The sequence below is a fragment of the Leguminivora glycinivorella genome, chromosome 22 (assembly GCF_023078275.1).
Source record: "Leguminivora glycinivorella isolate SPB_JAAS2020 chromosome 22, LegGlyc_1.1, whole genome shotgun sequence".
NCBI classification, from domain to species: Eukaryota; Metazoa; Arthropoda; class Insecta; order Lepidoptera; family Tortricidae; genus Leguminivora; species Leguminivora glycinivorella.
In genome coordinates this window covers 9811726-9837812 of record NC_062992.1, presented here as the reverse complement: position 1 = coordinate 9837812, position 26087 = coordinate 9811726, and the positions used below count along the sequence as shown (strand labels likewise).

Genomic DNA, 26087 nt, shown 5'->3' with positions numbered 1-26087 from the left:
AAAAATTGTTTTCATTACTGTCACTTGCATCCGAATAAACCTTGACTGTGTGTTATGTCACAGTTTTATCCAGACGAATAAATTTTTATTATGATTATTTGAGGTAAGAATCACGTTTATTCTTGTAATGCGATATCTAATGACGTTATTTAACCACAGTGATCTAAATTACAGGTATCATCATAGGACGATACCTCAAAACCAGTATGGCTGGTCTAATAAAAACCTCGATTGTCAAGTTTATCAGCCCAAGTCATGGGGGTAAAATAGCAGCCTGCGCCTTCGTGCAGCACCGCAACATCTCTGGCAAGGCTCTCCGCGACTCTATGCCTGTGAAGCCTCAAACCAAGAAGGCCCCTTTCGACTATGAGAACAAGGACTACACCTGGCTCCGCAGTCTCTTCGACAGGACCACCCACCGCTTCGATGAGAACACTAAAGTGATAGTGGTGGAGGGTCCCATCGCGGTCGGAAAGACTAAATTCGCCGCGGCCCTCGCTCAGGACCTGGGAATGAAGCATTTCCCTGAGGCTAACATGGACCATCACTACATCCGGCCGAATGGGTGCGATCTGAGGCAGTTCGACCCCTTAATTCCCGAGGACACGAGGACCTTCGATCATAAGAACTTCAATGAGTGCCCAAATCATCGCTTGGCTGGGAACTTCCAGATTATGACATACATTGCTCGCTACAGCCAATATATTGATGCTTTAGTTCATCTACTGAACACTGGTCAAGGAGTGGTGTTGGAGAGGTCTCCTTACTCCGACTTTGTGTTCCTGGAGGCTATGTATGCCTCGAAGTACATCAGCAAGGGTGTCCGCTCAGTGTACTATGAACTGAAAAATAACACCATTGAAGAACTGATGAGGCCCCACCTGGTTGTCTACTTGGATCTTCCTGTAAACCAAGTTAGTATCAATTATGGTAATTAGCTGAATACAAAGATAAAAAAACTTAGTTGATATAATAGGCTAGTTTCATAACTTAAAATATTTTATGCAGTGCATGAAATAAAGCACCACATATTTAGAAAAAATATATGGACAGTAGTTATGTTTAAACATAATTTCTATTTAATAAGTTAAAGAGAAAGATATAAAGTAAAGGAATTGACTGTGACATCACTCCTCAGTATTTCATAGTAATTCCATATTAGCAAATCATTTTGACAGTTTTTAAAAAGAAGCTGATTTGACTAGTAGGAAACTAGCCTATTAGGGCTTGGATTTTTGCATGTGACTTCTGATATATTTAAGGGAGACAGCACCACTTTATCAATATCTCATTAGTGTATCATGCGGTTAATTTATATCTATTAAATTTACATAAACCTTGAGAGACACCTACTTAGCTTATCAATTCTCTATAAAAACATTCGGTTTTTCATAATTGTACATATCATCATTATTTCAATGAAGCAAATACCTATAAAGGTAATAGGTATGCATATAAAGAGATAGAAGAGAAATTAAAAATTAATGATTCAATATTAATTTAATGATTAATGATACAAACATTATCAAGGTAAATAGTTTTTCTCTCCTTAAGTATTAAGCTTTTCTTCTATATAGGATATAAATGGGATCATTTGGCATAAAAAAAGTAGAAAAATATCTTTCCTTGCAACTTGTATGCTTTTCCAAAATCTGCAAATGTTTGTAAACTTGAATTCAAGGGAAGATGTTCTAAGACCAGTAGCAACAGGAGTTCTAGTAGCTGCCATCACTGACCTGTTTTCAAAATACATCCTGTATTGGGAAATAAAAAAAAACAAATTATTTAGTTAAAAAGTGGTTTTGTCCTTTTCTCACAAATGCAACATGACAAAACAATTATTAATTAGCTAATTCAGGCAGGCAAGTATGGTCACGCATTTTTTTTTTTCATTTATCGCACAACCATACTTGTCTGCCTGGTTTATATATAAACGATGTAACCCAGCTGTAACCCAGCGTTTACATATGAATAACGCCATATATCTGTAAACAGGTCCAGAATGCAATCAAGCAGCGAGGGCTGGATTACGAGAAGAATGGCAAGGCGCTCACGCCCGCCTTCCTCACGGAAATGGAGCGCCAGTACAAGAACAAGTACCTCCGCGACATAGCCACCCACGCTGAGCTGCTCGTCTATGACTGGAGTGGTGGCGGCGAGGTGGAAGTGGTAAGCAATCAGTAACTCACAGGGTTCGGATATCAAAATATCGGATATTTATGATATATATCTGATATATATCAACTTTGATATATGTATATAACCATATTGTATGAAAGGAATTTTATTTTTTGTTGCATTATTTATGAATACTACTTTAAATAAGGAAAAATGTACTGAAAAACATAAAATTTTGTAGAAAAACAGTAACAAACACAAAAACTAATTTTTTAACAATGTTACATTTTTTAAAATCATTTTGGTATTGAAATATTAAAAAAAAAAAAGATATATATGGGATATTTATATCCATAGATATATATCGTCGAACCTAGCTGGCTAGAATCCTCGAACCGTGGTAACTCAGTTCTTTATGCTACAGGCAAAAGGGAAAGAAGTTACCATAACCATGCTGAGCTCATTGTCTATGACTAGAAATATACAGTCATTAGGCAGCGTTCCCACTTATGCGTCGCGTGTCTCGGGGCGCGCAAGAGACGTCTCCGCCACGCCGCCTCAGTGTAATTTAACGAGGTGGCGGCGGCGCGGTGGCGGCGACGGGGCGCGGCGTCGCTTGAGGCGCGTCTTACGTCTTTCCTATACAAAATGTACTGAGGAGACGTTTTTTAAATTACACTGAAGCGGCGCGGCGCAGGCGGCGCAGGCAACTCAAGCGACGCGCCGCTAGCAGACACAACTCGAGCGTCGCCCAGGGGGCGCGCCGCTTGATATACAGGATGTATTATTTTATCAGCAACAAAAATATGTGATGATACTGAATTAAGGCAAAACAGGACATATAAACGCTCTCCATTATTTCCTCCCTGTGTAACAGAACAAGCGTCTATGACGAGGAAATGGACTCGTTATTACATATAAAACTTACGGCAAATCAACTTTTCCTTGGCTAACTTTTTGGTGCATATTTCCTTCGGGATTTCATTGGATATTTTGACAAATAATATCTTTGAAGCTTTATCACATGTATAGTCACGTCTTCACTCATAAAATTCACTGTTATTCGATGTAAAACAGGTTGGAAAAACATATTTATCAACAAACTACGTTCACATGGATGAAATACTGACACTGACAGTTGTCAACTGAGCAGCGTTCCAATATTATATCTTGATTTCAATTATAAGTCATAAAAGTTCATAATGATTGTAGTATACTTTCAGGATGTGTTTATTGTAGCATTTAGAAACAAAAATGATATTTTGCCTCAAATTTGATTTACAAAACTAGTTAAAAACCTTTGATAAAGTAATATTTGCATATTTATATTTACCACAATATAAATGTTTCATTACGTACTAGGAATCAACAAAAGATATCTCCATCTCACTCTAAAACACGTGCAATCATGCAGATGTTACTATTGAGAAGCAAAAACGTACGTGCTGAGAGAATATGGACGTTAAATGTATAAGGCGTACGGCTTAGTAAACAAAGTAGTTATGATCTTTTTTTCTTATCGTATCCCAAGTCCCAATTTTGTCCCAGTTATATCCCAAGTCCCAGGTTTGTCCCAGTTATATCCCAGGTATGTCCCAGTTATATCCCAGGTTTGTCCCAGTTATATCCCAAGTATGTCCCAGTTATATCCCAAGTCCCAGGTTTGTCCCAGTTATATCCCAGGTATGTCCCAGTTATATCCCAGGTTTGTCCCAGTTATATCCCAGGTGTGTCCCAATTATGTCTCTTATAGAGAATCTATAAAAGGGTCGGAGGGAGCCGACGCGCGTCATTCTTAAAATATCTATAAGACTAACAGTGTCTCTGGCTTTCGTGTGTTATACTGGTGAGTGAAGTTGTTCTGCTATTATTTCTCTGTTTGTTTTTACTTGGAAATTATTCTAAGTGATTGTAAACTTTGAAATTGTGTCTTTGTTTGATTGTGCGGGGACAATATCGTCGTACAGTTGGGCTTGGACCTGTGGTGGAATTGCTTTACCGTCAGTTGCGGGGTTAATTTAGTGTTCTATTTATAGTGTAGTGTTACATTTAAATTGATGTGTATAGTGAAGTTTTCTGTGCTTTGTTTCATGAGTGCCGTTAAGCAATACAAAGACTGGGTCGATGTATGGCTGGTGCTTGGAGATAAGTCTGTGTTTGGTTTTGTAGGGAGTAATTCTTGCAAAACTAAGCTTAGATTATAGCACGTAAAGGAAACTTCACTCGTTTGTTTAGTTGGTCAGTAAAATTGAATTTAGTAATTTTCTAGGGGTTATTTTGTGAAAGTTATAAGCCAGATCATTGTTTGTGACAGACTGTTGTCCGGCTAGGCGCTTCTTCCCTTACGGTGTCAAATAAGAGGCGTTTAGGGGTCTTTTTGTTCCAAGTGGAGGGCTTGGACGCTTTTCTATACTTACAAAAGCGTATTTTCTCACCGGTCTCAAAGAGTCCAACTGTTAGATGGAAGTGAGGACTTTCACGATTGACGAAAGGCATTAGGAGTAATCCTTGCTCACTGAAGTCGGCAGTATTTGAGGCTGGGGTCCTATATATATATATATTTATTTACTCGGTGTTCTGGTCCATGCTGGCGTTGGTTGCTGGGGATTTCGGTTGTGATCGATCCATATCTAAGTAAAGTCTGATCGCAGCTGGGTCTCCCATGTGGCTGGTACTGGTGTGTCCTAGAATACTGGATATATACACGGATAGGGCGATCTACTCTCTGCTACCCTAGCCCGCGGGCAAGAGCAGAGGGGGGGATAAGAACACAAGCCTATAGGTTGCCTATCTCAGCTTCGCTGGCTGAACTGTACAGCTTATGGTAGGGATACACTTGTGCATATTTTGAACACAAGATCTATGGTAAGTGACGGTCTGTGTTTCAGATATGCTAGAATAGGGAAAACGATAGGAATAGGGTAAAGTCACACACTATTTCTATGAAAGTAGAGTTCTGTTATGATTGGTCTTAAATTATAATTGGTCAACGTGTATTGTGGAGAAATAATTTAACTACTACTATTTATATGGTTTAAATGTGGTGTTTACTATCTTAAAATACGTGGTAAAACTGGTAATTTATAAAATCTCTTATTACTTAATTTATTTGAGTGAAATTAATAATTGTGGTAGCAATTTCTGATTCTTCATGTAGCATCGAGCCAGTGAGTGTTGCTAACTAGTTTTTCAAGGTAAATTCTATCAAGTTGGTTAGGGAAACAAACTATACTTTGGAATAAAAAGCATAGGTTTGTTATAGGGCCCAGTGGCATGCGAGCGCCGTCCACTGATGACAAGTCAAAAGCTTCAAGGAGTTACTAGACTTACTTACTTCGTTCTCAGTGATAGCAACTACTCGGAGCCTTGATGATACATTAGAAGGATCGAGAAGTTATGGTCTATTAGCAGTATTGGGGAAAAGGGGGGTTTAGCTAGGGACAAGAAACAAAACAAAAAGGGGGTTAGTTTGTAGATAGATAGCCCTTCAGGCTTACTTGCTTAGGATCCTGATAAAGTGGTTTGATCAGGTCAGGGGTCCTATTCCACATCGCAAGTTCGTACCCAAATCAGGACCACTAATAAGGCGTAGTGGATGATTAACAAAATATTTTTTAATATTTATTTCATGTATGTTTCACTCACTAACTTTTATTCTAAAAATTTCTTCATTACGTCATTAACTTTCTCACATATAACTTTCTAGGCCTAAATCTGATAAAATACTCTTCTATAACACTATATTATTATGCTACAATAACCTTTATTCTTCTTTAAAATATAAATAAATAAAATTTTAAAAATTAGTCAAAAATACAGCTGATACTCATTAAAGGATCTAGGTTATCGCGGTTCACATCGAAGGGTTCTACTTATTCACGCTAGACGATCACAAGGCCAAATTTACGGGGTATATTTAAAGGGGGGTTAGCTATACTGTTGATTAGTCAAGTAAGTAAGTAGATAAGTAAGGTGAGCGGAGATTTCAGTTACACCTGGTTTATACCTATGTACTTATTATTATTATCAATATCTGTGTCGCACGTCGCACCGTTTTGCTTTTTTGGCATGTTTGTTTTTACTAACGCAAAGACGACGGAGTGGTATAAGTTTGACGTGTCTGTCTGTCTGTATGTCTGTGTGTGTGTGTGTGTGTGTGTGTATGTCTGTGGCATCGTAGCTACCAAACGGATGAACCGATTTAGATTTAGTTTTTTTTTGTTTGATAGCTGAATTAGTCGGGAGTGTGCTTAGCCATGTTTCGTGATAATCGGTCCACTGTGTCGGGGTTTTTTTTCTATTTTTTTATGTTGTGGTTAGGTTATTAAAGAAACAAGTTGAGCCTTTCAGTTGGTCAAAACGGCTAAATTTAATTTGCCACAAAGAAAGACGTGGTATTCAAAACTGAGATCAATTATTAGCCAAAATATCGAAACGGTCCGACACAGATTATTTCATCATTATCCTGATTGAGAGGAAGTTTTTGAGAAGGAAACAATCGGGAGCGAAATCTCGATTTTTGTATTTTTCATTAAGTACGCAGGATTTCTCGCCTGAGCAGCAATTGTCCTTATCGCATCAAATTTAGGGGCGGGGTTTTAGTGTCTAAATTCGTACACTGAAATAAAGTGATGATACTACATATATAATTTGATAAGAATTTATTTTTAAAACATTAAATAATAATTTGATACTATATATACTCGACATTCAATGTCGATAATCTAGTGAAGTGAGAAGTTATTGATATAACAGAATTTTGCACAAAATAGGCTCACCCCTTTGATGTTAAAAAGCCGCCACTTCAAAGCAAATGAACCGCACACGAGCAGACGACATTGAATTCTATTGCGCGGCGCAAAGGTCGAAAGCCGCGCCCGCACCTGGCCGTGTAGCACGTGCTTTTTTCTTTGAATTCGCCGACGACGCAGCTGTGAACGCAGGTGCAGCCTTCTATCTCTTTCATTTATATTTCTGTTTCAACGGTTAGCCGTTTGCCAGCCGGCAATGAAGGTTGTTTTTTATAACCGAGTTCAAAAAAAGGAGGAGGTTCTCAATTCGACTGAATGTTTTTTTAGGGTTCCGCAGTCAACTAGGAACCCTTATAGTTTCGCCATGTCTGTCTGTCCGTCCGTCCGTCCGTCCGTCCGTCCGCGGATAATCTCAGTAACCGTAAGCACTAGAAAGCTGAAATTTGGTAACAATATGTATATCAATCACGCCAACAAAGTGCAAAAATAAAAAATGGAAAAAAATGTTTTATTAGGGTACCCCCCTACATGTAAAGTGGGGGCTGATTTTTTTTTTTCATTCCAACCCCAACGTGTGATACATTGTTGGATAGGTATTAAAAAATGAGTAAGGTTTACTAAGATTGTTTTTTTGATAGTATTAATATGTTTCCGCAACAAAATCAGCCTGTATAATGACGCATCGCGCCGTGTTTTCGCCTCTTATGTGTAATTTAGATTGCGTCCGCGCCCCGTCCGCGCCTCGTCCTCGCCACGCCCGCGCCCCGCCACGTCCGTTGTGTTTATTTTAGACGTAAGGCACCGGCCACATCAGACCGTCGCGTGTCTCGGGGCGCGCAACGGGCGTCCGCGCCACGCCACCTGAGTGTAATTCAAAAAGCGTCTCCTCAGTACATTTTGTATAGGAAGGACGTAAGGCGCGCCGCCAAGCGGCGCGGCGCGCGCCCCGCCGCCGCCACGCCACCTGGGGCGCGTCTTACGTCTTTCCTATACAAAATGTACTGAGGAGGCGTTTTTGAATTACACTGAAGCGGCGTGGCGCGGACGCCCGTTGCGCGCCCCGAGACACGCGACGCTCTGGTGTGGCCGGTCACTAAGACGCGCCCCCAGGCGGCGCGGCGCGCGCCACGCCGCCGCCACGCCACCTGGGGCGCGCCTTACGTCCTTCCTATACAAAATGTACTGAGGAGACGCTTTTTGAATTACACTCAGGTGGCGTGGCGCGGACGCCCTTTGCGCGCCCCGAGACACGCGACGCATAAGTGGGAACGCTGCCTTAGACACAAGAGGGAATCCAGCCCAGATTTGTAGTCAAAGGGGATGAAAGTGAAAAGAGTATTAATTTTTTTTTAACCCCCAGCTCAGAAATGACGGGGTGTTATAAGTTTGACGTGTTGCTGTCTGTCTGTAATTCTGTATGTCTGTTTGTATGTGTGTGTGTCTGTCTGTGGCATCGTAGCTCCCGAATGGATGAACTGATTTAGATTTTTTTTTCTTTGAAAGCTCGGGAGTGTTCTTACTGTTCTTAGCCATGTTCCACTATATCAGGGCTTTTTCAAAAATTTGAACTATCAATTTTCATCATTTTTGGTCGAACACTAGTGTTAAGCCATATTTTCTTGTCCCCAGGTTGTCGAAGACATCGAGCGTCTAAACTTCGAGCAATACACTGAGCGCGAGGAACCCAAGATGAAGGACTGGCGTCTCCCGCGCGAGGTGGAGTGGGCAGACCAGCGGATGCTCTACACCAACCAGAAGCACTACCTCATGAACCTGTTCAGCATCCCCCGTCTGGACGTGCCTGAGCTCCTCACTAGCCCTGATGACGCTTATGAGAGGGAAAAGGTACCTACTCTTTAATATTATAGGCAGGGAGCGTACTTTTCATGCCGATGACATCAATCTGACGTCACGCTCCATATAGGGTGATCCCAAATAGTTTTATTGTAAATTATTAATCATTAGTCGTCAATCATTTTAATCGTGTACAAATTACTTTAAATACAGTCCATTTACATGTGGCATAAGTAATACCTACTTGAAATGTGAAACGTGAATAAAATTATTTGATTTGTTTTTATACATATATTTAATTAAATAGTATTGTTAACAACACATTACAGTAAATACGTAGAAAAGAAAATTCCTCTCTAACGTAAAGCACAGCATCCTTCTTGCATTCATTACCATGCAAAGAAATTCATTACTTAAAATGATTAATGACTAATGATTAATAATCACTACATAGTATAAAACAAAGTCGCTTTCTCTGTCCCTATGTCCCTATGTATGCTTAAATCTTTAAAACTACGCAACGGATTTTGATGCGGTTTTTTTAATAGATAGAGTGATTGTAAGGGAAGGTTTACATGTAGGTATAGTACCCGTGCGAAGCCGGGGCGGGTCGCTAGTTTACAATAAAACAATTTGTGATCACCCTATATGGAGCGTGACGTCAAATTGATGTCATCGGCACGAAAAGTACGCTCCCTGATTATAGGAGATAGCATGAAGCGGCTCGATGTTGACTAGGCTGGAAGGATCTTGAATTAGTTGCCCAGGGATAACAGGACCGCATCATCATCAAGAGATAGTGAAGAACTTACACCTCTGATGGTAACACTTGAACCTGATACCATCGTAAATTAAATATGAGAAGATACGAGAAGCGAGATATAGAAGCGTTGTAGTGGCGCCATCTATTTTTTGCATGCTTTAAGCTAGGAACATATTACGCGGACGTCCGTCGTCGCGCGATCTAGACAATGAATATACACTTAATCGTGAAAACTATCGGTCGTCGGTCGTGGATGTGGCCTTGAGCGCAAGGACGTCCAATCGAAATCTGGCTCGCTGGATGTTTTGGTCAGCCGAAGCCACGTCCCGATGACCGTGCACACTGAGCAGTCGCGATCGCGGTCGCGCGACCGCGGACGTCCGCGTAGTATGTTCCTAGCTTTAAGGCGGTCGCATTTTAATGTATGGGATGGTATAATTTTCTCGCATTTAATTTATGATACCATAGACACTCTGGTCTAATGAGGAGGCACACTGACACTTTATCCCTTACGGCCCAACCACGACGTGCGAATGAAAAGCCCCATCGCTGTGTCTCGCTCCAATGTATGGCCGCCGCTCACCGCTGCGGCGCTTAGACCAATGTCGTGGCTGGGCCGTTAGATGCATTAGAAATGACTCAGCTAGAGTTACAAATACTGCGAAAAGGACGGCCTGACGTTATATCGCTTGTCACGCGACCATGCTTGCCTGCCTGGTTGACGTCAATATGAGACATTGTCATACTTACCTACTTAAATTTTAAAATTAACATGGATTTCAATCCTTGTTGATTTTGCAAGTGAAACATATACGATACAATGTTTTAAAGATTAAAAACAATCATAGAAACTTGAATGAAATTACAAGTTAAATAAGTTTAAAACAACTTGCTCACGAGTGAATAAGGGTCTTAATAGATGATCTAAAACTAAGCATTTACATAGGGCCAGTGCCCAGTTGCATCAACCATAGTTAACAAATTACCAGTCACATCAACGTCACGCAGGGGTCTATGGAACTCTCCAGACCAGACAATAGTATTTCCTTCACATCCTTCATCAAAAAAAAATACATATAATTAAAAAAAGATACCGAACATTCTCCTCACGTGTGAAAGTCAATACTTCGGTAACACCAAGGAAACACTGACATTGGCAAATTCACCCTGTGCAACTTGGCAGGGAGTAAAAGCCAAAGTAGGAAAAAAAAACATTTTGCGAACACTTTAACAGACACTTCGGTGCACCTGAAGCTAGGAACATACTACGCGGACGTCCGTCGTCGTTCGACCGCGACCGATCAGTGTGCACGGTCTTCGGGACGTGACTTCGGCTGACCAAAACATCCAGCGAGCCAGATTTCAATCGGACGTCCGTGCGCTCAGGGCCACGTCCACGACCGACGACCGATAGTTTGCACGGTTAAGTGTATATTCATTGTCCAGATCCGCGTCCGCGGTCGCGTGACGACGGACGTTCGCGTAGTATGTTCCTTGCTTGACACTTGAATGTTTATGTAACGAGCTAGTGATGTGAACCAAATTTTGTTAACGCGTGATTGCGTTTCAGATCATCTACAACCACCCCATGTTTGAGTACGAGGTGGGCTACAACAAGGACGACGGCAGCACGCTCACGAAGAACAAGATGCCCAAATACACCGAATATATCTAAACGCTATGTTTGTAGGCAATAAACTTATTTAAATTAGATTCTGTGTTTTATTACACACGCTCGCACCACACCTCGGACATTGGCGATCAAATATACGAAAGAGGCGCGTTCCTAGCACACATTCTATGCTCGTGTAGGCATAGCTGGGCACCGTTAATCAAATAGTTAACTTCGTTAATCGCTAATCCGTTACTAAAAAAGTTAACTTCGTTAATCGTTAAACCGATCGTTTCGACAAATTTAACGTAAGTTAAAGTTAATCGTTAATCCGTTAACACGTGAAAAAAAATGAACTTTTCTTTAAATATTTAGTTGCATCAGTATCCACTATAACGTATTATATTTCTGTAAAAGGCCGAAGTACAGCTAGCCTATTGAACTCTAGGCTGCACGTGGAAGGCAGTGATCGCCTGAGCTACTGCCAAGAGCTGTGTCAGGAGAGATGCTGGCGGTGACGGGACTGTTGTGGCACTTTGGGCGGTAGAGGCTAGGGAAGCGAATGTGGTCGTAAATAGGGCTCGAATTTGCTGCCCTATCACTACGACAGTCGCCATGGTAAAGCTTAGGATTCACCGAATCAAAGTTAGTAAAAGCAAATCCACGTGAAGAATACTTTTTTAGGTAATATTTCGGACTTTTAGCAATCGACATCGGTAAAACCTAGGATTTACCGGCAAATCATAGGATTTGCCGTACTTCGGGCCTTTATAGTAGCGTTCAGAACGTGTTTTTCGCAGCGTAGATGGTGCCTGTGCCCTACTAGATTAACGATTAACGGACTCGGAGAAATTTAACGGAAGTTAACGAGTCCGTTAACATTTTTTCAAGTTAACTTAAAAGTTAATCCGTTAATCGAAATGTTAACTTCGTTAAGGATTAACGAGTTAATGCCCAGCTATGCGTGTAGGATGTAGGTTAACGCGTACCGTGCTTGTATGAGTCAGATATGACAGGTTGACTGTTCGCGTTTTTGACAGGGGGTAACTGTGAGGTAAACGAGAGGGAGTGGGCGGCGCTTTCAGCGGGGAGCGGGAGTGGCCATACTGTATATACGATAGTACTCTTTATTATACTGTGCTCGCACACACACTGAACTAGAATTATTGAACACTTTACAGCGTTCGTGGTAACAAACAAACAAACATATATGTGAATAAACATATTATGTATTTATAAATTAAGATTAAAGATGAATAAATAAAAGATACTGACAAAATCATAATACATTTTACAAATTTTTAGTCAAGTCGCCGCTAAGTGTAACCAAAGACATATGTAACTCTGTATAGACGGATAAAGTCTAAGAAAAAAACGTACCTCAAAGCCATAGAGAAAAAGGTACGGTGACCTAGATGGCTTTACACCTTTGGGGAACGCTCGGCTAGATGGAATATTTGATATTTTAACACATATCAAGCTAAGAATATGGACCAAATTGTCAAAACTGAGGTTGAAAATTTTTAAGCTTGTCTCAAGAGACTCAAGAGATGGCAATCCATGCACTGTGATTACACATTTTACTTTGACAGTAACTCTCTATAATACTCGATCCTCTTTTGTATAACTTATTGAAATCTGTGGCTAAAGCTAGGAACATATTATTACGCGGACGTCCGCCGTCGTGCGACCGCGGACGCGGATCTAGACAATGAATATACACTTAACCGTGCAAACTATCGGTCATCAGTCGTGGACATGGCCTTGAGCGCACGGACGTCCTATCGAAATCTGGCTCGCTGGATGTTTTGGTCAGCCGTCCCGAAGGCCGTGCACACTGATCGGTCGCGGTCGCGGTCGCGCGACCGCGGACGTCCGCGTATTATGTTCCTAGCTTGAGCGTATCTAAGCCGATATGTCAGCAGTGTTGATCCCGGCGGCGTCGGCCATGCTGTCGGCCACTTGGTCGGCCACGGCGGCGGCGGCGTTGATGCCCATGAGCCCCGCGCGCACCGCCGCGCCCGCCGTCGGGCCCAGCCCGGGGGTTATCATTATGTTGTGCCTGGAATATATAATACCTGGTTAGGGTCTCCCCACATTTAGCGTCTCGCGAGCGTAGCGTCGGGCTAACTGTATGGCAAAAGCCTGATGCCTCGTCGACGCAACGTCGACGCGACATCTTTTTCCATACAGTTGGCCTGACGCTACGCTCGCGAGACGCTAGATGTGGGAGGACCCTTATAAGAGTAGAATATCCATAGGGCCTAGCACATTGCGTCCCTTTCGCACTTTTATAGAAAGTGTAAAAGGTCCAGAGGAAACTCAGTGTAACTTACGTATCCCTCATCTTCTTTCTTTCTATCCCTCATCTGAACTACAAACTTGTTGTACCCTAGTCTCTCAGGCAGCTGTATAGTAGTGACAGCTAACATGCGCTCCTCTGATTTCCGCACTATGAACTCGAACCCGTGCGCGCGCAGGCGTGGAAGCGACTAACATGAAAGTTGTAACTGGCATCGCGTAGGGCCCAAAGAAAACTCAATGTAACTTACGCATCCCTCATCTGAGCCACGAACTTGTACCCGAGTCCCTCAGGCAGCAATACAGTAGTGACAGCTGACATGCTTTCCTGCGGTTTCCGCACTAAGAACTCAAAGCCGAGCGCTCGCAAGTTATAGAACGGTAACGGGATCGGATGGCCCTAGAGAGGAAAACTCAATGTAACTTACGCATCTCTCATCTGAGCCACGAACTTATTGTAGCCTAGTCCCTCAGGCAGCAGTATAGTAGTGACAGCTGACATCCGTTCCTCTGGTTTCCGCACTAGGAACTCGAAGCCGTACGCACGCAGACGAGCGTGGAAGCGCGCCGCGACAGATGCGTGGCGTGCCCACGCGCGGGGGAGAGATTCGCGCGCGAGTTGTATGAGACATGCGCGCAGCGCCCAGAGAAGGGGGAAGCTGAGAGTGTGATGGTAGCTGAATAAACAAAAGATGGAAATAATATAAATATTTTAATATAAATTAAAGCTTTGCATGTGGATGTGATTCACACGCTAGCTGTATCATAAATTTGAGCAAAGTCCAAAGATTTATAGCGCATCTTTAGAACGAAACTGGCACAACTTATTTGCGATTTGTTTGACCGTCAGGTTGGTTTCGTTAAAGATGCGAGGAAGGTGGATAAGTCCATGCAGAATTACGCATGGGAGTAACTCGCAGGTAGACTGTCAACTGTCGGTAAGCGCCTACCCATATAACCATAATCGGTCGCCGTTCCTACGCAAATCCTCCTATTTTGTGTACACACAGGTCTTCGGGTCTCAATGCTTAGTCGCAGTACGGTCGACGTTTAGTCGCGGCGACCCAAATGGGGACGATTGGTAACAGGCACAAATGGTCACAGAAGTGTGCACTACGCGTGCACACATTGTTACCGTTTGGCGACTACTTTTCCAAAATCATTCGTTCATTTCATTCTTTTCAAATGGCGACTGTCAGAGACGTGAGAGACGTCAAAGTAAAAATGAAATAAAATCATTTGACATTAAAATGTAATGGCGTAAGAATTTGTTAAAGATAAATATTGTTTGCATTTGTAATATAATGTGGGCTAATTACCATGGCCAATTAAATTGCTCGAGTGATTTCATAAAATAAGTCTAAATTTATCAACGCGCCATCAATTTACCTCAGTTTAACCAGTAATAATATTATTGACTACTCGGTGTTTGCGTGTTATGTATATTGATTGGTGAAGTTTTAGTGCTCCGGTGCATATACTATACTGAAATAATAAAAATAATGCCTAGAAAACCAATAAAGTTGTTAAAATATGGATTAAGACGGTAATATTCCATGTAAAAAACAGTCGCCAAACGGTCACCAAACGGTCGACAAACGGTTGCAAAATGGTCGCAGCGTACACGCGTGACCGAAGGCAGTGAATGCTTCTTGTATTAATTTTTTCCAGGTATCCTCAAACTTTATAAACAATTAAATATGCCGTCGTACTCAGTTGCCCTCACTAAAGAAGATTAAAAAAAATTGTAACGTGCGTACCGAGCTGCTGGGTTGTAAAGGATCGGGGATCATATTATTATGGTCTTCTATAGAGCAACTAGTATTTTGCGGCATTTCACAATTGACACTTGTTGAAGTAGTCGTCATTAATATTACTATCAACATTAATTTCAGCGATCTGTACTTCTTTTGTCAAGATTTTTGTATAGATAAGTATCTACAAATTTGTAATGTTAAAGAGACATAAATAAAACGTAGTAGAGTAAATAATGTGTTTTTTTTGTAACCCAAACAAAATACTTGTATATACGAGTGCGGAAAAGAGGAAAATCGATACGAGTAGCGATATATTAATACACGAACGAAGGGAGTGTTTTAAATCGACACGAGTTGTGAATGTCATTTTCGCACGTGTATCGTACGACGATTTTCAGTACCTAAATCTAAGCTAAGAGTTTCGATCAGACAAGAAATGAATCATTGCTTGATTTGCTCGCACTACTGCGTTAAAAAAGCAGCATCTGTACTGAAAAAAACTATCATTTCGCAACAGAAATTCTATTAATATCACAGTAAATACTCTATTTCATTTGATTCCTACTTTTATTGTGTAAAGCAACACTACACTTCATTTTTATCAATAAGAATTAAAAATTATATATTTAATACATTAAGTAACTATAAAGTGCTTATCTATTTGTATTATCATTCTGCACTTTTCTTAACTTTCCCACATTTCTATAAAATGTCGAAGAGTGCTTAAATGGTCGTCGTCGTTTATATTATTTAATTCGCTCATATTTACATGATTCAAAGCAACCAGTCCACAACTTCACAAGACAGTTTGAGAAACCTTCGTATTTCAGATTGTCATTTGCGGATACAGTGGTTTAGGAGCAGTTCGGTAATCAGACCTACACATGTGTGTACAAATTCTGTCAATGTCACTGTCAGAAACCGTTCTGACAGTGACAATGACAGCCACAAATTCGTCCACATGTTGTTACCGTTATGTGTGCAAACGTCGACTAATAAAGTGTCGTTAAAAGTCATTCTGACAGTGACATTGACAGCCACAAATTCGTACACATTTTGTTACCGTAACGAGTGCACACGACGACTACATTTTGTTATTGTATCAATACGGTCGCATTGTTTGCACGACGTTACCACGCGTTATGTCACATTTGACAGTTAGTTACTGATTTGAAGATTTTGCGACTGAAATGGTTGTATGGGTAGGTAATGGCGAGAAGAGGAAATCTCAGGAAGTATTTTATTTTACTTACAAGAATGTGTCGTCATAGCAGTTCCACTGCTGAGCTAACAGCTTCAGGTCGAAATAAAATGGCGGCTCGTGACTTCTGCTGTTTATTTTGGCCCTGAAACATTTATAATTAATATTGTATTAACTCCGATAAGTTATACCTACCAAGGCACTACAAAACTGATATGAAGAAGTCTATGCTGGTGATCTGAATATGATTAGAGAATTTTTTAACATGTTTACCAATGAATTACTTCATTAACTTACTCCGCACGGGCACTGAAAGCGACAGGGGCTATCCCAGCGGGCCCGCTCAACGCCTTTTGGCACGCGGCATACGTGGCGTCCACGCCCCATGCGTCCATGAGGAATGGCTCGGCGCCCAGAGACACCACGGTGTCTACTAGTAACAGAGCTCCGTATCTGTAATACAAAAAGGTGTACAGACTGCCAAACTGTTGACTCAGAACCACTAGTACCACTACACATACATATCGTCACTACTTTTAAAAAAACTTGTATCTTCGTCTTTCAATGAAAAGAAAATTGTAGTAAGTATGGATGGAATGCATATATACTTACTGCGTTTTAACTTTGAGGAACAGCGAGAGATACGAGATTTTTTAAAAGTAGTGACGATATGCGACTGTTAAGGAAGAAATAGAGAGACTCACGTCGTCGGTAGGGTGTAGGGTTCAAACCCCGGTTCGTGCTAATGAGTTTTTGGGAACGCCACGAGTAAGGCCATATATAGTAATAACAAAAAAGTAATTTGATATTTTATTTGCCAGTTGCTTCAAGTTCAATAACAATAGGGCCTAGTTGACCATCTGGCTAAGGTCTGGCTGTCGCTTCCGTAAAAACTAGTATGTGTTGTGGAAAATTCTTCTGAGAGCCATATGTCTCTGATGTGGGATAACAGGATTATCTTATCTTATCTTAAATCTGCGGGGGCCCTTACGGATACACTTCGACCCATCGGGATCTTTTGTGCAATTACCCCCTACGATCCTAAGATCCTTCAGCTATTCAGGAGCTTCTCGACCATCTCCACGTATCGGATGATGAGGCTCATGGGTAGCTCTCTGAAGTCCTTCGGTGCCAGGTAGCCTGCTCCAAAGTTCTTCATTCTTTGTCTGGCGAGGGCGTGACATTCACACATTAAATGTCTGACGGTCTCTTCCTCTTCGCCACACATGCGACAATCAGTGTTGTCGGCGTGTCCCATCTTGGCCAAAATTCCTTTGACCCCGTAATGGCCTGTGAACACTCCCGTTATAATTTGGAGTTGTCTTTTGCCTAGCTTCCCTAGCTTTTTGCTCCATCCAGAGTCTACCCTCTGCATAAAGAGCTTTGAATGCTTCAGACCAACCAGGGCATCCCACTCTTTTTGGTGACTAGCCTTTGTTTGGTCTTTCATAGCCGTTCTGATGGTTCCTTGTGAAAGGCCCACATAAGGTTCCGGACCTATGAAGTTGTCTTCAGATCCGGCCTTGGCAAGTTCATCAGCGTTTTCATTGCCAATGAAGCCTTCGTGCCCCGGTATCCATACCAGTTGCACCTTGTTTTGCCTTCCAAGCTTGTTAAGAGCTTGGAAGCCGTTTAATACCAGTCTAGAGGTAACTCTGGGCGATGTGAAGGCTTTGAGTGCCGCTTGACTGTCGCTGAGTATATAGATAGTCTTACCTTGGATTTGTCTAACTATATTCTCATGTACACAGGCAAAGGGATAACAGGATTACATCATCATCATAGTCACCTATGGCAAAGGTCTCCCAGACCCTCCATGTTTTGCAGCGTGCCGGTAGAAGAGTCTCCATGGGTGATGAACAGGCCAGCGGGCTGGTGCCGCTGCAGGGCTGACTCCAACTCTTCGAAAGAGAACGTCGAGAAAGGCTCTGAAGTTGTCATTGACTCTACTTTGATGCCTGAGAATAAAAATCGAAATTAGACAGTCTTTCATGCGGCCAACCTTCTGGGCACCTTACCCAACAACGAAGACTTGGGGGAAATCTTTTATTTGTAAGATTTTAAGTAAGTGTTTTTAATGTGTTAAGTGTTTTATCTTGTTCAATAAATTTTTGATAAGTATGTCATTTTGGTAGTAATGTAAAAATGGGGATGGTCTATCCGTCAGCGCATGATAGCTGTTTGTACCATCGCCGGTAGACGGAGGATAAGTATAGGTATCTCCAAATTCTATAGCTTCGTCGGGCCCACGTTGGGCGCCAATATTACGGGTTCAGAACCCGTAATATTGGCGCCCAACGTGGATCCGGTATTATTGAATGAAACTACTTACCGTATCTCCTAGCCATGTCCTTGGCCCTCTCGTCCCAGATCCCCCGACTAGGCACAAGGAGTAACTCCCCCGGTGCGAGCAGGTTGGATATAACAGTCTCCATGCCAGCATGCCCAGACCCACTGACCGCTAGCACCAGCTTACTACGCGTTTGGAAGGCGTATTGGATACCGGTGCGGATATCGGCCATTACCTGAAAATGTAAAAACCTTAGTAGCTTTTGCGGATAGGTACTTAGTTGTATGTACTTACTACTAGACTACTCGGCCCGCGGTAAGGACAACCCGCTGAAGATCCGGGTTCGATTACCGACTAGAGTTTTCTTTGAGACTATAAATCCAGCAGCGCCATCTGCAGTGTATGTTTAATAAGGAATGCAATGTTCTAAATATAATTTTGAATATGACATGATGTTCATGACATTGTATTCTAGTTGTCACTCAATAAATCTTCGGAGCATTTTCACGTATTTGATTAATTTGAGAAATATACGTATATTTCAGTGCATAATATATATAGCTATAGTAGTCTGACTACTAATTATACAATAATATCTGGGCGACCGAGCTTCGCTCGGTTCTATTTTAATATATCACGTCTTTAGATAAAAAAAACCGGCCAAGAGCATGTCGGGCCACGCTCAGTGTAGGGTTCCGTAGTTTTCCGTATTTTTCTCAAAAACTACTGAACTTATCAAGTTCAAAACAATTTTCCTTGAAAGTCTTTATAAATATCTACTTTTGTGATTTTTTTCATATTTTTTAAACATATGGTTCAAAAGTTAGAGGGGGGGGGGGGACGCACTTTTTTTTCCTTTAAGTGCGATTATTTCCGAAAATATTAATATTATCAAAAAACGATCTGAGTAAACCCTTATTCATTTTTAAATACCTATCCAACAATATATCACACGTTGGGGTTGGAATTAAAAAAAATATCAGCCCCCACTTTACATGTAGGAGGGGTACCCTAATAAAACATTTTTTTCCATTTTTTATTTTTGCACTTTGTTGGCGTGATTGATATACATATTGGTACCAAATTTCAACTTTCTAGTGCTAACGGTTACTGAGATTATCCGCGGACGGACGGACGGACGGACGGACGGACGGACGGACAGACAGACATGGCGAAACTATAAGGGTTCCTAGTTGACTACGGAACCCTAAAAAACTCTTATAAATACAAAAACAAAAAAAAAGACAAAAAACAAAAACTTCCTTTCTGACCGGGATTCGAAACCCTGACACCTACGATCTATCTGCGTACATTAGACCGACCTCGTACGACTGAGCTAAGCGGAATCGATGATGCGCGCGCGGCGAAATTAACGACCATATTTTACGTTTACTAACGCGAAAGAAAAACTCATGAAAACTCGAAAATTCGCGTTTTCCGGGATCTAAGGCTACGCTAGATCGATTTTTCACCCCCGAAAACCCCCACGTAACAAATTTCAGCGAAATCGTTAGAGCGGTTTCCGAGATCGCTGACAAATACACATTATAAAAATACAGAAAGGAATGAAGTGCCACGAAATGGCCTTCTCAGCGTGTTGCTGGTGATTTCCAGCGCTGATCTTCCGATGAGACCATCAAGTGAGAAAGATTCATGGAAGGTAACAGACAGAAGAAAAAATACATATAATTATAGCAGTAGTAAAAAGTTAGGATGAGCGCATGATGAGAATAAATCCGCTACTATTATTATTTGTAATTTGAGCAATAAACTTGAAGCTACCATATCAAGGGCTATAATTATAAAAATCGTCTCATTAATCATAGATAATTATTTATCATAGATAATAAATTTCCCACACGTGGTAGCAATTGTTTGGATCACTGTATGATAAGAACGGTTTTTACCTAATACTACAATAGTATGTGACACAACTACCACGGATCATTCCTCAGTCATTCTGGATATATCAAAGTTTAAGGGACACAGTAAGACGTACCAACGACGTACCTTCAAAAAAACTGATTACAAATCAGTAATATGTGAGCTACAACAAATAAACTGGGTTAGTGAGCTCGCTGAGTTTGACATTAACACTATGACTAATAAGTTTTTACATCTAGTTAGTGAGACTATACAAAAACACACAATTTATGTTAACATTTCGAGAAGAAAAACTAACATTAAGCCATGGATAACACCGGGTCTCATAAGATGTCTAAGAAATCGAGATAGCTTACACCAAAAACTCAAGAAAGATCCTAATAATTCAATTCTTTCCACCACCTATAAAAGATACCGCAATACATGCAACAATATTCTTAAAAATCTAAAAAGAGAGTACCAAAAAGCACAGATAAACCAGCACCGTAATAACTTAAAAGAGCAATGGAGACTCGTAAAAGATATATGTAACCTTAAACCTAATTCTGATAGTTCTGAAAACCATATTCTTACACTTAAAGTCACCCCGCAAGACTCACTCAATTATGCTAATGAATACTTTACAAGCGTAGGGAGACTTTTAGCTCAAGATGTCATAAATAATACTGGATTGTCAGAAACAGAACGTATTAAAAAAATGGTCCCAAAATTATCTCCGGTAAATTCAATGGTGTTGCTTGACACAGATGAGCTAGAAGTAAAACGTATAATAAGAAGCCTAAAGAGTAGTACATCGACAGGATGGGACGGTATTTCTTCACAATTTTTAAAACAGGCTGCGGATACCCTGGCTCTTCCTATAACTATTATATGCAACCACTGTTTGCAAACAGGTACATTTCCTGATGAACTCAAACGATCAGTGGTGATCCCTATATACAAGTCTGGAGACAGAAACTGTATCTCAAATTATAGGCCTATATCTTTACTACCAACATTAGCAAAAGTTTTAGAAAAGATAATTAACAAAAGACTAAAAAATTCCTTGAAACCAACAATCTATTAAGTAAAAATCAACATGGATTTAGAGAATGCAAATCTACGGAAGATGCGGTACTTCAATTAACTAATTATATTGTAGATAAACTAGATCATAATAAAAAAACTATTGGAATCTTCTTAGATATAAAAAAGGCCTTCGATACAGTTTCTGCCTCCTTACTTATTAAGAAGATGGAGAACATCGGTATAAGGGGCACGCCGCTACAACTTTTCAGCAATTATCTCCAAGATAGAAAGCAGTCGGTAAAAGTTGGAAATTTACACAGTAATGAGGAGAACATAGAATACGGAGTGCCGCAAGGCAGTGTTCTTGGCCCAACCTTGTTCCTCATCTATATTGATGAGCTATGCAGACTTAATGTTGAAAACGCCGAAAAAATTTCATTTGCAGATGATACTGCTATCTTATTTCATGGTGAATCTTGGGAGGAGGTTAATAAACTAGCTCAAAATGGTTTTAACCAGGTACATGAGTGGCTCTCCCTAAACCTTCTTACGTTAAGTTAAATTATGCTAAAACGAAATACCTAACTTTTAGCATTAAAAACAATAAGCAAGCGTTATGCAAAGACGTGTCAATTAAGGTACATTCTTGCCAAGGTCAAGCTGTTTGCTCAAGCTCATGCCAATCTATTTCAGAAACATCATCTTTAAGATATCTAGGAGTTTTAGTTGATAAAAACCTCAGTTGGCGTGAACATATCTCTAATCTGGCGAGTAAAATTAGAAAGTTGATATTTATATTTAAAAATCTTAGACATGTATGTGATAAGAAACTTTTAATATCTATCTATTATGCCCTCTGTCAATCAGTGACTACTTATTGTATTACTGCTTGGGGAGGAGCATCAAAAACTTCCATGCTTACACTGGAAAGAGCTCAGCGTACAGTACTAAAAGTTATAACTTTCAAAAATTTCCGATATCCAACCACCACTTTATATCAAGACACCTCAGTACTATCGGTAAGACAACTCTTTGTTAAAATGTTGCTAATAAAACAGCACAAACACAGCCCAGACCTCTCTGCTTCTAGAAGGAGAGATGACAAAGTTTACTTAATCCCACCACATAAAACGAAATTTCCAAAAAAATTTTACAACGTCCTAGGCCCCACTATATACAATAAAATAAGTAAAGATATAAAACTGAGATCACTAAATTTGTACTCTTTTAAAAAGCAGCTGGAAAATTATCTACGGAAACATGATTACGAAAACACAGAAAAATTGCTAAAAAACTTAGTGTAACACACACACACACACACACACACACACACACACACACACACACACACACACACACACAAGCGCGCGCGCACGCGCACGTACACAAACACACAATTAATATATGTACCTATATATATAATTGTATACATAACTAAAATCTTATAAATATTTAATCTTATGTTTTTGCATATACTACGTGTTTACTCCAAAGACGGCCCAGCAACGGGTGTTGTTCACTATTCGTTTGTGAAATTCTTAACTGTTATTTTATATTTGGTTTACCTTTGTTGTCATGTTATAATGAAGTTCTTATTAAGTAGGTAGTTACGTACTTTAATGTAGTGACTAATTAACAAATTCGGCAAACTTATAAAGTAACGATTTTGTATGCACACTAGTTTGGATCTAAGTGTTATGTCATTAAGGGTTAGTTTAGATAATCCTACAAGTGATTGGTACATGGTTTATAATTATATAAATACATACGTAAGGACGGTGAATCCTGACCCACCGTAATACAGTTCACACTAGTACGGGGATCAGATGACACTTATCTTTTGGTTTTGTACCATGATAGTAAAATGTTAAAATTGTAAGTAGAATTAAGCACCTCTATTGACTCAATAAAATATCTTTTTATCTTTTTATCTTTTTTTTTTTAATTATCTATGATTAATGAGACGATTTTTATAATTATAGCCCTTGATATGCTGCCCTTGATGTGTTGAATTCAACACGACATTTTCTCTAGCGCATGATTAAGCTATTGTTACACTACTTTTCATTTGAAATAGGAAAGCAATCAACTAATTGTCCATTCAATAACCATTAAGTGGTTGTCACCCCGAATGGTAATCCGTTATTATCGGAGCAATTATTTCATCAACACACAGAAGACCTAGAGAAGTCAAGGTAAGTACTAATTCAAAGAAATGTGAAAGGGGTAATTTTATTCATTCCGAGAAGTGTGAAAGAAAGAAATGATTTTAAGGGGCAATTTACCATTTATTTATTAGGTAATTACGTAAGACGATTTAATTTATGACAATTTTTGATGGAAGGTAAAATGTGTGTTTTATACCACGCGGCAAACAAGCATGCCACCTCTCTTTCCCCTTTAAGAAACATGAGGAACATTTTATCACAACCATTCGCTGTCAAGGTATCCAATGTAAGATTTTTTGGCGTGGCAACAAATATACTCCTTACCGACAGCGATTGTAGTGGTGCCATCTGTCCTGTATCAGTCATAGACATGTTCGATACCTCCCTCCTTCATTAAAATCTTACGTAATAAATGAACAGTATCAAAGCGTAGCCAAGGTATCATTATGCTAAAAATGTCAAACCCTTTTATGAGATTATGAGGAAATGCCAATTACTCCAATTAGGCGTGACCGTTTACCGTTTAGGCGTCCATTGTCAGAGTCACGCGAGGACAGCTTACCGGTTTGGTAATGTTAATTGACCACTTATTGATACAGTGAATTTGCATATCGGACGTTTTTCTGTGTTGTAATATTAAGGGCTGTTAAGGCCTCTGCCACACAAGGCCGTGGCTTGCAGTTATCACTTCTCAGTGTAATCATCACAGGCGTCATTATGTTTACTGGGATCAGTTTGGCGATATAAAAGGGGTTAAATTCGCTACAACGCAGGGTCGCATGTCGTTGGCCCTACAGCTTATGTCAACAAGGCACTGGTCCCACCAAAATCTGTGAAAAAACAAAAGATAGTCGCTCTCGTGTAAATAAAAGGGCCAATAAACCCTTTTTCTTTACTAGCCTATAATGGTGTCCCATCCTCCCATCACTGCTGGGCAAAGGCCTAGCCCCTTGACCTCGACTCCCGGTTTAGTGCCTCTTCCGACCAGTTAGTGAGAAACGTGTCTAGGTCGTCCCTCCATCTCCTTCTGGGCCTGCCGCGTCCTCGCTCTATTTGTGGCATCCATTTGGTAGCTACACTAGCCCACCTGTCAGGGTGTATTCGGCAGACGTGACCAGCCCCATTTGAGGCTACGCACACTTACGTAATACTTACGTTATAGTATTCAGCGCAGGCTGGTGATATAACGGGGGCAGTCAGGGCCTCTGCCACACAGGGCCACAAATCGCTCGGCCCTGGGCCGCACATCAGAGGCTTTGAGAATTCCCTGTCAGATATCACGGGCGCGGGAACTGTCAGATCGTATGACGCCATTGCTGAAAGACCAGCTACACATTAGGATAGTACATTATGATACAAGTGCGGAAAGAGGAAGTTCGAAACGAGTGGCGATAAATTAAGCGACCGAAGGGAGTGTTTTAAATCGACACAAGTCACGAATTTCACAGATGAAGTTTCAACCTGACAAAAAAATTACCACTTTGCGGACTAGTGCGGGCGATACTTAAAAAAACATTTTCAGTACAGATGCTGTTTTTTTTACGCACTAGTGCGAGAAGTGGTTCATTATATGCCAGGTCGAAACTTCGGAGACTCATCTGTACTGAAAAACGTCGTACGATACACGTGCGAAAAGGAAATTCGTAACTCGTGTCGATTTAAAACACTCCCTTCGGTCGTGTTTTAATTTATCGCCACTCGTTTCGAACTTCCTTTTTTACGCACTTGTATCGTAATGTACTATTATGTAGCTATCCTTAGTAACAAATAATATTGAAATATAACCTATCTAAAATTCTTTAATAAAAAATTAGATATCATCTATTAATAATCTATCACTATCTAACTAATAAGCTATCAATAAAAGATAGCCTTATGACCTTAAAAAATATTTTTTATTTTATTTTTATAATACCCATTGTAATCCGTTATTTTCAGAACAATATTTAACATTTTGCATCTTTGCATACCGAGATAACAATTTTTTTTAGGGTATCGTCATCATATTGATTGATTTTTCCCGGTCCTGAGCTAGTCTCGTCCAGTTGTGACCCGCAATTTTCCGGATGTCGGTTTCCAATATTGAACCGCGAGCGTAGCGAGTCGTACGAGACTTGGAATCTTGAGAGTTGCGAGGATTTCATGGCACGGAGGTTAAATAAATTTTACCACTGAATGAAATACAACATTATCCACCACACCAACACGAACACTAAGTACCTATACTACCTAACTGTAAAACATCAAAATAAATTAATATACTCTAAGAACAAATTATTTTCATAGAAAATATTTTAACTTGTATTTTTTAAGTAGTTACACTACAAACTAATTTACTACTAAATTAATTTTAATAAAGTTATGTAGTTTTTACTTATTTTTAGATTTAACTTTAGTTTTAATGTTATGTTTAATCTTTTATGTTATGTTTAAAATAAAT

At 40.3% G+C, this 26087-nt stretch overlaps 2 protein-coding genes across 3 annotated transcripts; one reads left to right on the top strand and one right to left on the bottom strand.

Annotated features, from left to right (window-relative positions):
• Positions 1-19: 19 nt before the first annotated feature.
• On the top strand, positions 20-11139 carry LOC125237974 (NADH dehydrogenase [ubiquinone] 1 alpha subcomplex subunit 10, mitochondrial). The gene is made up of 5 exons (XM_048145231.1): positions 20-103; positions 175-914; positions 1996-2169; positions 8499-8714; positions 10997-11139. Exons 2-5 carry the CDS (start codon positions 207-209, stop codon positions 11099-11101), a joined length of 1203 nt encoding a protein of 400 aa, XP_048001188.1. The 5' UTR covers positions 20-103; positions 175-206; the 3' UTR covers positions 11102-11139.
• Positions 11140-12831: 1692 nt separating this feature from the next.
• Positions 12832-25072, bottom strand: LOC125237785 (serine--pyruvate aminotransferase-like). 2 transcript variants are annotated; one of them, XM_048144966.1, is made up of 7 exons: positions 24803-25072; positions 18630-18822; positions 18087-18255; positions 16595-16750; positions 16350-16442; positions 13768-14016; positions 12832-13100 (listed from the first exon to the last, which is right to left on the bottom strand). In XM_048144966.1, exons 1-7 carry the CDS (start codon positions 24959-24961, stop codon positions 12944-12946), a joined length of 1176 nt encoding a protein of 391 aa, XP_048000923.1. In that variant the 5' UTR covers positions 24962-25072; the 3' UTR covers positions 12832-12943. The 2 variants fall into 2 exon arrangements, with proteins under 2 accessions (XP_048000923.1, XP_048000924.1); XM_048144967.1 differs by lacking the exon at positions 24803-25072 and adding an exon at positions 24210-24272.
• Positions 25073-26087: the final 1015 nt, after the last annotated feature.